The 14967-nt window shown below is 40.3% G+C and overlaps 1 protein-coding gene across 1 annotated transcript; it reads right to left on the reverse strand.

Moving 5' to 3' along the window:
• Positions 1-1485: 1485 nt before the first annotated feature.
• rnf11b (ring finger protein 11b) lies at positions 1486-14897 on the reverse strand. The gene is made up of 3 exons (XM_058073804.1): positions 14420-14897; positions 6621-6790; positions 1486-5337 (listed from the first exon to the last, which is right to left on the reverse strand). The coding sequence occupies exons 1-3, from the start codon at positions 14540-14542 to the stop codon at positions 5166-5168; spliced, it is 465 nt and encodes a 154-aa protein (XP_057929787.1). The 5' UTR covers positions 14543-14897; the 3' UTR covers positions 1486-5165.
• Positions 14898-14967: the final 70 nt, after the last annotated feature.

Genomic DNA, 14967 nt, shown 5'->3' on the forward strand with positions numbered 1-14967 from the left:
AAATCATTCAGAATCAGTTAAAAAATCCAATGCAACAGAAAGTTGAAAAAATATTGTTCCCCAGTGTAATTGATTCATAATCACCATTTGTATTCATTTCAAATGAATGAATGGTGTGGTGGAAAGACAAAATAAGGTAATGTTTAGAATAATATCCAGTAAATAAAGAACATTGTACATTTACGAGAAAAAAAGTTGTAAATATGCAATTTGTATAAATTGTAAATTTCTTTTACGTACAAGTAATAGAAGATGTACATGATGTAGTCACAAATTTACAAGTTGTAAAAATACAAGATTAAAGTGATAACAATTACATGTTTTTTCTTGTAAATTAGCAACAATATTATCATTGTGAATCTATTACTTTATTCGTAAAATCTCAGTTTAAATACTGCGTCATAACAGGCATAGGCACAGAAGACAGCTAGGAAAAGGGAGGACTTTTGTAACCTTTGGCAAGGGTAATAGTCTGACTTTTTTTCTTGCATATTTACTTTTTTACTTGTAAGTTTATGAGAATAAAGTATTTTTTTCTTGTCCATTTACATCTTTTATTATCATAAATTCCCAACTTTGGTTTTGGAATCTCATTATTTTAACACTCCGTCATAATAGGCATTTCCTGAGACAGCTATGAAAAGGGGAGACTTATTTGGCAAAGGCAATATTATGACTTTTTTTCTTGTAAATTTACCACTTTATTCTTGACAATTTTTTTCTTTGTAAATGTACTAGAAGAAAGTTGTAAATTTACAAGAAAAAAGTTGTCAATATACGAGACTAAAGTTAGAAAATATTTTTTGTCATCAATTTATGACTTTATTATCGGAAAGGTCATTCTTGAAATCTCAGATTATTTTCAACACTATTGAAGCCGGCATTGTCTGAGACAGCTATGAAAAGGGAGTACTGTTGTGACCTTTGGCCTTGGGTGACAGCAATACAACTGTTTTTCTTGTAAATTTACATGTTTTTTCTCGTAAATTTACCACTTTATTCTCAAAATCTCAGATTATAATTTTGTTTCCATGTGCCCCTAATACCAAACTTCAACTTCAAAATAATGTTTCACCTTCCTGGGGCATTGGACTTATTGCAGTCTTAGCGTGCACCATAGTGAATTACTTAATTCAATAGGAGAATTTGCACATACCCACATTTTAGGGTCACTCACAATGTGTATTGTGAACAAAGGTCCAGAGTGATAGCTCATTTTAGCCCCTTTTATACAGTACGTGCATGTGTGAATCGGGATTGTCGTCATCATACATACCCACATGCAGCTTTATGTGCTGCTCCTCAATCACATGTTCGCTTTGAGAATCTTATGGGAAGTTTCCTGATATGAAAAGCAATACGACACGGTATTAAGTCATATTTCACCACAGAATAACACTTTCCGAGACACGGGCAAAACATTCTGAGTTAGTTTGTAGTGCCAAACAGTGACAAAGTCAAAATATACACACAGCACTCAGTTGCTCAGTTGCAGTGTCTATTTATTATAATACGCTCAGCATATTGGAACGAGGAAATATCTAACAAGGATCCTCACACAAGCACGGCAAACACACAGAACCTTCTACCCACAGTTAGGCAACTTTGTGTGCAGCTGTTTCATTGTGCCCATGAGTCATTTTTCTGGGAATAAATAATACGAGCACCACTATCAGCTGCACCACAGCTCAACTTCAAATGAGCTACTAGTGTCAATGCGTTATAGAAGAATGATTAGTTGGAGATACACATACAGTATTGTGCAAAATAGTCTCGAGTATGGACCTCCACAATGTATTTGTCTTTACTATCCCTGGCTACTTCCTTGTTTATAGACGATGATTATGTCGTTATCAGTCTCAGTGGATAGTTTTATTAATGCCACGTGTCTACTCAGCTCTATTGACTTTTACTGTCAAAATCAGGGACTACAAGGTACTATTTGTAGTTCCGAGCATGTGTCAGTCAAGTCAATACCGCATATGTGAGCACATCTCTGTATTATATCAACAGGATACATGGCGAGAATGGTCAAATATGTAAAATGACAAAAGTAAACACACAAGCTAATGCTAGCCTTAGCTGTCGACACAGCAGTATTATTACTCCACAGTCTCTGATCAATTTTGTTCAAACCCAATCCCTGATATTTTGTAGTTTTTGCAGTGAAGGAGACGATTCTATGCAAGTGACTCAAAACTGTGGGAAGAGTTACATTACATAACACTAAAATAACAAAATACAAATATCATAGGACTTTTGCACAATATTGTACAAACATGATTCACAAAAGTGAGTACACCCCCCAACATTGCAGCAACCATTCTTATTACCGTACATCTTCTCATTGGACAATACCAAGGGGTAGGGGGTCACGATACATTCAGCTCATAAGACTAGACGATACACGATATTGGGCTCACCAAAAAGAGACAAGACGATATTTTAACTTTTAAGAAAACAATGACAGAATATACATATATGTATTATTTAACAATAAGTCATAATCAAATGCTGGTACATTTTAATTGTTTTGTAACTTTGTATGCATAACCAAAGCATAATGCTTATGTTTACATTAAAAGAACACTTCCCACGATGCTAAGCGAGCACAACGAGGGAGTCGGTCCAAATTAAACGCTGGGATCGTTTTCATAGAGATTTTATGCAGTAATCGTTTTTAATCTTACAAATCTTAAGTACGTTTGATCGAATGTCGAGTTCTTCTCAGACATGAATGCCGCCGCAACTCAGATCGGGAAAAAAACACTCCCCTAGTGATGAGACTGCAATGTTTCTCAGTTAATAAATACATTAAATACAAGACTACCTGTATTGACATTTAAAAAAAACTCCAACAGAGTCAGTGCTTCACCCGCTAGCTAGTAGCTAGAAAATCCTAACTGCTATACAAGCTACAGTATATACACAAACAACCGCTAAGCATATTCAAGTTTCATTTCTATAGTGTTGTCTCTTGAGAAGATCCACCGTCATAAAACTGGTTGCTGAAATGCGAAGAATGTATTCACTTTTGTGAGATACTGTATACATTTACCTTCGTTACCTTCATGTAAAGGTAGCTGTACCGCCATACACTGTCCCCTACGCTGTAACATGGGAGTTCTTGTGTGTGCAAATACATATCACTGTATTGCAATGTATGCAAGAATATGTGTGTATGTATATCCAGTTGAAAAAGGGGAATTTACATTTACATTACAGTAGAGCTTCAAAATGCAAAAAGAAAAATAGGAGTGCGCCAAAATAATACATTTTCATTATGCAATTTATTGCAAAGAAACATTAAAGTGAAATAGGCTGTTCATGAGCTGATCCAAAGTGTAAGACCAAAGCCTTTAAAAGCCAAAATCTTGGCAAAAATGTAGCCTCTTGATGGCAAAGGCAAAAGTGCTTTCTCTCTTTGAACGTGGTTGGATTATTGAGACGCAGAAAGGCATTTAACATTTTGCCAAAGATCCTGAGGATTATGAAAAAGTCAAGTGATTGGCCCCAAAAATGTCATACAGTTGTCAAAAGGATTTGATTGACTGTCCGTCAAAACACATGAACATCCTCGGCCCAAATGAAGGTTGTTACTGGTTCCGAGTGCAATCCAATAACCATCATAACGCGTCTGCCCATTTGCCAGTTGCTGGCATGACAAGCGACTGAGATGAGATGTTTTCCACAAGGCACGGTTGAGGGGGCGCCATTATGATCCGGGGTGCCTTTTCCTTCAATGGAACAATGGAGCTTCAAGTGGTGCAGAGGTGTCAAACGGCAAATGGTTATGTGGAGATGTTGCAGATGTCTGAAGGCTCTAGTCTGTGTTCGTCATGACGAGGTTTTTCAGCAGGATAATGCTGTAGTTCACAATGCCCACCTGACAAGAACGACTAACCTCAATCTTTTGGACCATTCTTGTGCGTTCAACTGATCTAAATCCAGTTGAGAACATTTGGAGATGGATGGCAAGGGAAGTTTACAGAAATCGGTGGATGCCCTCTGTGAGGCCATTCACTACCTGGTGCAACGTTCCCACGAGCCTCCTGGAAACACCGGCATTGAGCAATTTTTGAGGTGATTCACAAGAATGGAGTAGCTACTCATTAAAAAGAGTCCTGTATTTCTATTTTAGAGGGGTTTCTTTTCACCAGCGAATGAACGGCTATTTCAGGTTCATAGTTTGTAATAGTTTGTCATAGTCTCCTTCTTGGATTTTGAAGCTCTACTTAGAACCTCCTGAACATAAAAATGTAAATTCTTGCCATTTTCAACTGGTCTTTCAAAACACACACACACATATTTTATGGGGTGTCAAATGCTTGCAATTTTTGAATCGGATGAATCACCTCTCCTCACTTCCTTTCCTGCATCACACATTTCAGCAGCTGAAAACAACCTTCACCCACATGTAATGAAGGCCGTACTGCTCCACTGTAGTGACAAATGGACAACACAAACTTGATTACTGTGCAAAAAGACAAACAAATGGGGGCTCGGGGGAGGGGTGGCATCCCTTTCTTTATCCAACGCACTTCAAATTCTGTCTTCCTTATCACGGTATACCAGATCTGAATGTGCTGGAGGCACAAAAGGAGACGCTGAGACAAACATTTGTGCTTTTCGAGTCAACTGCTTGAGGTGAGCTTTTTTACCATGCGGGGGTATAGGGTGGGTGGTGGTCTACCACAGCCCTTATGCTGACTTTATAAAAAAAAATAAACAAAAAGGAATTTAACCACACCACAGAACGATCAATTTGACATTTCTCATGGGAGATCAATCTGCATCTCTGCAGATCACAGTTGTTCTTTTTTCATCAAGTGTGTGCGGCTTGGAGCCAGTATTGGTAGAGAAGACATCATGGTGGGCAGATATTGTCTTATATGTGACATCACAGTCCATGCCAAAGGTAAATAAAAGGGGTTTGGTGTAAAAGGCTTTGTCGTCATAAGTCACCCTTTGCTTTTCTTGCTCCAAAATTCTCATTCTGTCTTCCCAGATGCAATCCTGACCAGCAGGCCCACTAGTCGTGAACTCTGGCCTCCAATGTTTGACTGCTTTTACTAATCCTGGATGTGTTCACTAGTGTGTGTGTGTGTGTGTGTGTGTGTGTGTGTGTGTGTGGATAAATGTGTATGTGTGTGGGCACACGTTGGTCAGTTGGTCTCATATGAGGAAAGCAGTGCGGCGTCCACAGGCTCCATGCAGGACGGGCAGGTGAAGGACCTCATCAGCCAGTCATCTATACAATCCATGTGGTAAATGTGCATGCAGGGCAGGAACCGGATAGGGTCCCCATACACAAAGTCCATCATGCAGATGACACACCTGCGGACACAAATGCACACATTTACTCTTTTCTTCCATCAGGTTAGTACTTCACTGCACTGGTAGTCCAAGCAGTACTTCTTATGCCTGGCTGTCTTCTTTTCACTCCAATTTTGGTAAAGGAGTATCAGGCAAGGACCTGTCAGAACCTTGGTATGCTAGCTAGCGTCTAGCCATGAAGACATTGTGACCAAGTGAGTTTGCTGACACTGCTGGCTTGAATACAGTCTTGTTGAGCCAGGAACCAGATGCACTATGGGAGACAATGGTGTTGTTGAATGACAGGAGGAAAGCAAACTCAGAAGCTCTCAAGAAGACTAAAGGGTGCCTGACATGATTCATCAACTTTACTTGATGATGTTGGCTTTTTTGAAAGCAAATGGTAAATTCGAAAAAAATGACACTTGTAGTTCATGTCTCCAGGACTTACGCCAGTCTCAGCTACACAAACAGGATGTTTACAGTGATTACAGCTAAGATTTGAGCCATGTGTCAGTTTGTGGAGGAGGGAACATTTAGAGATGAAAGAACTTAAGCACTAAGACGGGTGATGGACATCGGTCGCCTTCAAAAAACATCACAGATGCTTCAATTATTGTTTTGTTAAATGATGTATAAGCATCAGATAATGAGGTTTCTCCCGAATGACAGTGGTCAACCAATGCAAACTACCTATCAGTCAGTTGATGATGCCATTTTCTTCATATTTTTTTAAAGTAACACTGTTTTTTGAAAAACAAAAAGCGGAGGACCCAATGAACATATTAGGAGTACAAATAAAATACAGTAAACCTCGGATATATCGGACTCGGATATATCGGAAATTCGCTCACAATGGACAGATAAAAAAGAACCAATTTTTCTGTAATGCATTTCCAATATAAATTCATTGCATATATCTGATTTTTTATAACGGATTTCGCCTATTTCGGACAAAATCTCCAGTCCCGTTCCAATGCATTTCCATTAAATTTCCCTCGCATATATCGGATGGCCGCATTGTGGCGCTCCGATTCGCCGAATCGTGACAGGCCGCTATACGACGTCATTTGCAGCGTTTGCAGCATTGCCTGTGCGTCCAGGTACATTGGAAACATAGTCAAGGAAGTGCCTTTTTATAAAGGATAAAATCTGATTTACGCATATACCGGATATAAATCCGATATATGCGTAAAACGGACATTTTCCGGTATACGCATATAACGGATTCCGCTTATATCGGACAAAACCAGTGGGAACAATTGAATCCGATATATCCGAGGTTTACTGTAGTTTCTACTTACTCTCTGATCTTCTTCTCGGTGCCGTCCCGCCCGGGGTCGTAAACGCCCCTGGGAAGGTGCTGGATCAGTCCGATACGCTGGGCTATGCGCACCTGCTCCTCTTCTGTCAGCTGGGTTGCCAGACGGGCCTGGCTGGGTGTCGGGTGGTAGATAGGAACATGGATCTGCTCCTGCAGAGAGAGGAGCAAATACTATTTACCAATTACATCACACAAGAACACAAATTCATTAAATGAATATCTTTCACAGTCATGGGTACATGTATTGTATAAGCCCTACCTCCTATATCTGAAAAAATGTGAACAAAAAGTAGACATTTTAAGTGGGACATGGCATAATAAAACGGACGGCTTGTTATAGTGACTGCATGATTCAAAAAAATTCTCACAATAGTTTTTGCTCATTCACAACCGCAATGAATGACTAAATTGTGAGCTAGCAATAAGTCTGATACGGCTTGAGAGAATGCAGCATGGTCCCTGGCAATAAATGGGGATACATAAATTGGAATACATAAATCCTCGGCTCACAAGTACGAGGCGGGGGGATTATTACATGACGGCAGATATAACATGCTTCAACAAGGACACAAAAACACCACAGCAAAATGGCAACAACCATGGTCAGTGAGTCAATTGTTTTGAAATAATTTCAACCAAGTAGGTTGTACAATTCAAATGAAAATGTTGAGTGTGTTTAAACAAGAGACAAATGTAAGGACATTATTGCCTGTCTGGGAAAAGTGTATAAAGTTTATGGTGAGGGGTTTTACAGCCTAAAAACATATACAACAACCCAACAATTGGTCTTGACGCCTCATTAGAAAGATGTTAGCGACAACAGGAAATACTGTATGTTTTGGTAATGGTATCTTTTTACGAGACACAAGTAGTTAACTTCGAAAAAAAAAAAAGCTACATCAGACAATAACACTAACAGTATTGCAAGAAAAGAAATTGCGTCATTACTTCCGAAATCTGCACTCCAAGCATCATCGGAACTGTAGTTCTTTTAGTGTAAACAAACCTAATCTCCTGCAATCTGCAGTTTATTATACGTACATGTAATGTCACAACTACATGCCATCAGAAATGATTAGTAGTAGCTGCTCAATGGCCTGAAAAATCCTTAAATTAGCCACAACATTTAAGATGCAGGGTTCAATGTGAAAAAGTAGCAGCTTATATTTTCAAAATTACGATCAACATGCCAGAAAAGGAGTTGAAAAAAGAACTACAAGCCGACGGTAGGCCATGTTCAGGGAAGAGATTTTCACTTTATAGATAAAATAAACAAGTTTGGTCATGCCAGTATTGACCCCTGGGTTATGCCACATACTATATGCAAGCATGATGCTGGCATTAAGTAGTTTAGCATGCAGTTATTTAATAAGCTATGATTTATTGCACTGAATGCTTTTGTCAGATCCATAAATAATCCAGATGCACACGGTTTGTGGTCCATTGCACTGGTGATTTCCTCATTTAGCTAGAAATAAGACAAGCACTGGGAGTGGCCATGAGTCAGCACAGTTGGCCGTCTGCTGCAGCAAGAACTGCTCATACTTTCACCCATGCCAAACAGGGATGGCAGCCAGGCACGGGGAATTTAAGTGTCAAGCACAAGTCCTGAAAAGGGGGATGGGCAGCGTCATACTGTGTGTCTAAATGTGTGTGTGTGTGTGTGGCATCAGCTGTGCGACGTCAGCAGTGTAATTGTTATCATAGGCCTCTACCTTCTTTCGGACATGGTGCGTCAGCTGGGCTGTAGTAACTGTTCTAACCTTGCATTGACTGGGAGCCCAGCAGGAAAGGGGACAGAGTTTAGTGAGTTGGTTTGGGTGAAAAGAGGGATGGGGGGAGGGAAGGAATGCCAACATTAAGTACTTGGGTGTCATCTACCAAGCAAGACCTTGGCTCCTGAACGAAGAAGAGGGTGTCAAGCCTCCCAGGCTGCTAACAGCGTGTGGCAAGGGAAAAAAGGAATGTACACCGCCCGTCTTTGCCATGCCGCAACTATGCCCAAAGCATCTAAACATCTCAGGAATTACTTGTAAAAAAATATTTCTGCAGACGGGAAGCCAAATAATATCTCTGCGGTATTTGAAGGGGGAAATACATCTGGCTGGTGTGTTTTAGATCTTTGTCCTGCAGCAGAACCCAAGTTGCTTTCAGCTTGAGGTCACCAACAGATGGTCAGACAGCAGAATTCATGGTTCCATTTATCACAGCAAGTCTTCCAGAAAAATCCCCAGACCATCACACTGCCACCACCATATTATACTGTTGGTGTGATGTTCTTTTTCTGAAATGAGGCATTAGTTTTACGCCAGAAGTAATGGGGCACACACCTTCCAAAAAGTACAACTTTTGTCTTGTCAGACCACAGAGTATTTCCCCAAAGCCCAAAGTCTTGGGGATCATCAATATGTTTTCTGGGAAAACTGAGACGAGCCTTAATTCTTTTTGTTCAGCAGTTGTTTTGGTCTTAGAACTCTACCATGCACATCGATGTGCTCTTGGGGTCATTTTGGTTGGCCGACCACTGCTGAGTAGGTTCACTGCTGTTCCATGTTTTCGCCATTTGTGGATAATGGCTCTTGCTGTACAGTATATGCTTCAAATCTTAGTAGTTTATTATAACTGTTGAAATCAGACTTTATGCCTTTATATAACAACAAATTAGCACAAAATAGCATAAAGATGATGGCTTCACTGAGTGAAGATGTGCTTGGTTAATAGTGTACAATTTAAATGTTGCCAAACGACACAGTTGACCTCCAATTCCCATTTTTATGTAGTGGCAAACTGATAGGATGTTAACAAGGACATTTGTGATTAAAAATATATATAAAGAGTACAGTTGGACTTATGCAGTTAACAACACAATAAGATGTGTGCCATGTGGTATGTTATCTGGAAAATGTGGCACAATTTTGGCATGAACTTCCATTTTGCATAATACAATACAAGTCCTTTGTTTGCACAGAAAACCGTTTTTATTGTAAAACAGTACCAAAGATGTTGACTTTCTCACAATGTTGTCTTTGTGAGAGTCTCTATGAAAATACTGATGAGGCAAATATTTGGCACTCGTAGTTTGCCACATGGTTGCATTTTGTGCTAATGCTAGGACAACATCAACAATCTGCAGCACTGTTCCTGTTTCTGTTGCCATATAAGGACAACGCAACCCTGACGCACTCATGAGTGTCTGTCAGTTGCACTTGAACTCATCTACAGGGATACAAACATGGAACATCACTGGAGAGGAGGCGTCACTGTGACCATTTTAAAATCAAACAGAAGCACTGTTTGAGCTCAGGGAGCTTGTGAGATCATTAAAGGGTCAAGGGATATTTTTGTCAATTACTATACACTTGAAGTTTTAGTCAAAGGAGCTCAAATAGCATAGAAAGTTGGCTACACCTGTTTTAGCCTATCCATGAAAAGCTATATTTCGCTGTGTCTTTAATTATGCAAATATTGCACAACTGTTGAGTCATTTCTTTTTCTGGCTGATGAGGCGTCTTCTTCAGTGTCACTTGGCAGCCAACATGGAAAAAAGTGCCTGTGTAAGTTGTCTGGTTAATTAGATGGATACTTCAGCGCACATAACCAGTCTGTGGAGGTCAGAAGGAAATCCCACGCTTATTTCACTAAATCAAATGCAAATTGACTTTTATTATTGACTTTTATATTATTTACAAATTGAAACTTTTATTACATTTTCTTCACTATTCTGTCTCTCCTGGTTAAAATACACCTGCAATAAAATTCTGGACTATTTATGTCTTTGTTAGGGAGGAACCTTACAAAATCATGGACTGTGGATCATTCACAGCACTTTTTCCACATTTTGTTACAGCCTTATTCTAAAATGGAACACTTAAAAAGACTTAAAATTTTAAAGGGGACCTATCATGCTCATTTTTTTACCCTTTGTATTGAGTTGTGGTCTCCTATAGAGCAGCTACACACAATAACCAGCACAGAAAACATTTTAGATTTTCCAGAATCTACACCTATTCCAGCTGTATTTCCTTTGATTTGTGCTTCCTGCCAAAATAGCCTGCTTTATTTCACCCACGACCCGCCTCTGGGCATGCCTACTCCGCTGTGATTGGTCACATGCCCAAATAGCTTCCCAACTATGAACCATATAAGGAAGCCCGCCCCTCTGTGACGTCACGGAACCTAGTGTTTTGAGCCATTCCAAACTTATTTCAGGGCTCACTTCCAAAACCTCATTATCTGAAACTTTGGCATCATTTAACGTGAGAATACAACATTTAACTACATTTATAGGTCAAAATAGTGGAACAAGTATAATAGGTCCCATTTAAATACATTCATGTGAAATACATTTGTGTGCCATCTCTTAACTTTTTTATTTACAGAAAAAGCCTTATAGGCCCCCTTTAAGCACACACGTCGCCCAGTGACAACAAAAAATATGAGAAGCACGTTTATTTAAATTTTTAGCCGTACATACACATTCTCAATACACATGGAACACACTTCTGTGATCACCCTTCAAAATAAGAGCGCCGTTTGCCCCATGTCTGCGTAAACAAAACAATAGTGTCAAGCAAAATATCTTCCATATATCTGTTGGAATTGCATGGGTAAATACATCTTCCTTAATCAACAGCACAGGCATTTAGTAGCAATATGTGCAGAAGCTGACATCCCATTACAAAATGTGTTAGCAATATAGAAATCTTCTTTCCAATTTGAGACAAGTGTATTTCCTTATATGGCTTTTTTACAAAAAATCACTAATTTGACTCAATCAAATTCAAATGCTTTTCAAGTCTTGTTGATATTCTTGTTATCTCGCTGTTAAAACCCAACATAAAAAAGGATGAAATAATTATTATCCACATTGTGCTGGCAGGATGAGGGTCACACAACTGTTGCTTGAAGATGTTTGTGGCCACAGGGGGAAATTCTTCAGTTTCATCATCTCTTTAAATTCTTTGTACTCTGGCATTCTGTAACCAAGCTGACTCAGCTCTGAACAACTTGCGTTCTGGTGCAGCTTTCTGACAGCAGCATGCAGGCCTTGCAGCCCCACTGGCATCTCTCAGGCTTGCACAGGGGGCATTGCAGGTCACAGCTCAGCCGCTCTCTAATGCAAACACAGTGCTGTCTTATCTCCAGTCATCTGCTCACGCAATGAGTCATGGAGTCACTCATCTCACCGGCTGCTCGCCAAATAACGATAACAGATATAAACTGTGCACTCCAGAGAACACACAGTGAACACACAGCTACAGTGAACATCGGCTCGGATATGAAATACACGCGCCTATTCTCGCTTGAGACCATTATGAGTGGATGCAAAACAGTCTAGCTAGCTGCCGCCAGATACTGTGGAGCCAGGCAAAATGTGTACACATGCAGGCATCAATTGGCTTAGACTGTAACAAGCCGACTACATATTTCACATGCTATTTTTCATAGGGCTACTTAGTTTGTCTAACAGAAGGCTCTGGTACAACCCGGTTCTATAAAAACATAAGAAATGTATCCTTGACAAATGTCTGTTGTAGTCTGATCCTATCTAAAAATAAAAATAACCAGTTATTTTTCTGAGGTTAACAGAAAGTTAACACTAAGAACACTAAGTCAACAAGTGAGATCAGGGAATGTTCCTTTAGTTGCATCATATTTGTGCACACAGATATTCTAAGAAAGTCAAAACCTCACTTTTACTTTGTTAAAAGGATTATTAACATTTTGGACTGACCAAGAAAAAACTTCATCCACAAATAAACGACTTGCCTAATTATTGTGCACATAGTGTAGAAGTGAAAGGAAGGCACTTGTGTGCACATGTTCAGGCAAAAAAGTGTGCTGTGTTCTAAGTTTGGGTTTCACATGTGCAGGGTGCTGCAATCTTCTGTGGGAAAAAGGGGGGTTGGACGCGGCTGGTATGAAAGAGTCCTTTATAAATGTAGCTTTTAATGTGTTAGTTAAGCCTCTTGTGAAATTCTATCAGTGTAAACAAACTGCACTTTGACCACTGGTCTGAAAAGTTCCGAAACATCAGGAGTGCCTTTGTAAGAAGAATTAATATTGTGTATGACTTCCATGAGCTTGGAGGACTACATACAAACGTCTCAGCAGTGACTCAAATAACTAATTGATGAATTCTTCTGGAAAGGCAAAGAAAGAAGTCTTCCTTCCACAAAATTCTTGCGTCCTTCATCTAACCCCAAACATGCTGAATTATGTTCATGCCTGTTGACCTGGACCATCTTGACCTTCTTCACTATCAGGAACTTTGAGAGTGACTATATCTTCATTCATTCATTCACTACCACTTATCCTCTCGAGGGTCGCCGGGGTGCTGGAGCCTATCCCAGCTGTCTTTGGGCAAGAGGCGGAGTACACCCTGGACTGGTCGCCAGCCAATCACAGGGCACATATAGACAAACAACCATTCACACTCACATTCATACCGATGGACAATTTGGAGTCGCCAATTAACCTAGCATGTTTTTGGAATGTGGGAGGAAACCGGAGTACCCGTAGAAAACCCACGCATGCATGTGGAGAACATGCAAACTCCACACAGAGATGGCAGAGGGTGGGATTGAACTCAGGTCTCAAAGCTGTGAGGTCTAACCACTCGACCGCCGTGCAGCCCTGACTATATCTTAATAATTATTATTTTTTAATGATACATGGCAAGAGTGTATTGTTACACAAATATGGGGATAAATACTGCAATAAATGGTTCAATTTATCGAGATTTCATATCACTCCTTAATAACCCACAATTTAATACACTATTAGATTCAAATTATAAGGGTAAAGTGCCACCGACTTACTGAAGCTGCTGCGTTGTCCTGAGCGCACATGTGTGTTAGATTTTAGCAAGACTGGCTTTGAAAACGTGGCTGTCATCAAGCACAACATATTTGCAGGGGCGCCAGGGGATTCAGAACATAAAATTATGAGGATATGTGTATTACATGTACTCCTTTCGCAATAATAAAAAAAATCAATTAACTGCACGATAAATACGAGATAGTGGAGATTGTCCTGAAAGGGGTACTAGCAAATACGAGTATTTACAGGCATACCAACCAGACAGTGCAATTACTTCTGGGGTCATGATGCACAGGCTACAGCTATGTGAAAAATAAACTGCAAATATATTGAAGAAAACTGGGGAAACCGTTGAATACGCTCATCATGCTTGTTGTGTATAAAACACCATGTGATGTCAATTTCAGCCCTTTTGCAAATCATTATTTTCTGAAAAATGCACATTTTCTCCATTTGGTTAAAAAATTAAAATTGCCTGGCCACAACAAGGTGGCTGATCAGCCACATAGCTACGGGTTGCCGACCCCTGATCTGTACTGTATGCTCCCTTGTGATAGACCGGTGACCCGCCTCAGGTGTACCCCCATTTCTCGGCCAAAATCAGGTAGGATAGACTCTTGATCACCTGTGACCCAAATGAGGAATGATTGTTGTAGTAATGCAATATACATCATAGACAATGGGAAAGAAATGTGTCTCTCTTATCAAGTCATTAGGTAGCATTTAAATGGAGCTTAAACTAGCTGGCTGTCAACCCCAGTGCTCTGGGGCTACCATGAATGATGCATGCTGTGCTGTTATATTACAAAGCGGATTATTGTCAAAGCAGCCCATGTTGTGAGGGCCTGGGAACAGCTGACAGATACCCCCTCACGCCAGTGCGTGCACACACTGCAAAATATATATATTTGTTTGTGACGTGTGACATCGTCTACGGTTTAATCGAAACAAAGTTACCTGGTAAGGGGGCGGTGGCTCTTGGTCGGTGTCAGCGCCGTCTCCGTAGCTGGCCCGATCCGACTGAGATTCATGGAGCAAAGAAATGTCGTCGGAAGTCGGCGACTTCAGACAGTTGCCCATCTCCTTCCTTCCTCTTCAGCCGAACAACTTCCCTTCTCTCTTATGTAACACGACTGAATTTGACTGATTATTTATTCTCCCAGACGACGAGAGGGTTGCTTTGGCTCAACAACACATCCTAGCAGCTAGCCACACAAAGAGCTAGCTTGCTACCACTAGCTAGCACTCGCACTGGGGCAATACGTTACAATTCCGAGTGAAATAACATCTGCTGGTTCTTTAAATCCATGGCGGAAGCGGGGCGAAGAACTATCCCCCCCTTTTTTTTTAATTGTAGCTCCTATCCGGAAGCCGTCGCTCTCCTGTCTGTCAGGGACTTTCCAGTTTTCAGCTGCTTGAACAGCGGACAAAAGACAAGTGATGTAGCAACACTAAAGAACCGCCCACCGAAGAATTAGCCAACCAGAGACCGACTACATCCACGC

The sequence above is a fragment of the Doryrhamphus excisus genome, chromosome 5 (genome assembly GCF_030265055.1).
Source record: "Doryrhamphus excisus isolate RoL2022-K1 chromosome 5, RoL_Dexc_1.0, whole genome shotgun sequence".
In the NCBI taxonomy this organism is placed as follows: domain Eukaryota; kingdom Metazoa; phylum Chordata; class Actinopteri; order Syngnathiformes; family Syngnathidae; genus Doryrhamphus; species Doryrhamphus excisus.

Bases quoted from the DNA above. Each gene is read 5' to 3' on its own strand.
- rnf11b (XM_058073804.1), bottom strand. From the start codon at position 14,542: ATGGGCAACTGTCTGAAGTCGCCGACTTCCGACGACATTTCTTTGCTC. The intron at 6,791-14,419 runs GTAACTTTGTTT...CTCTCTCTGCAG, and splicing joins AGCCACCGCCCCCTTACCAG to GAGCAGATCCATGTTCCTAT. The intron at 5,338-6,620 runs GTAAGTAGAAAC...TTGTGTCCGCAG, and splicing joins ACCGAGAAGAAGATCAGAGA to GTGTGTCATCTGCATGATGG.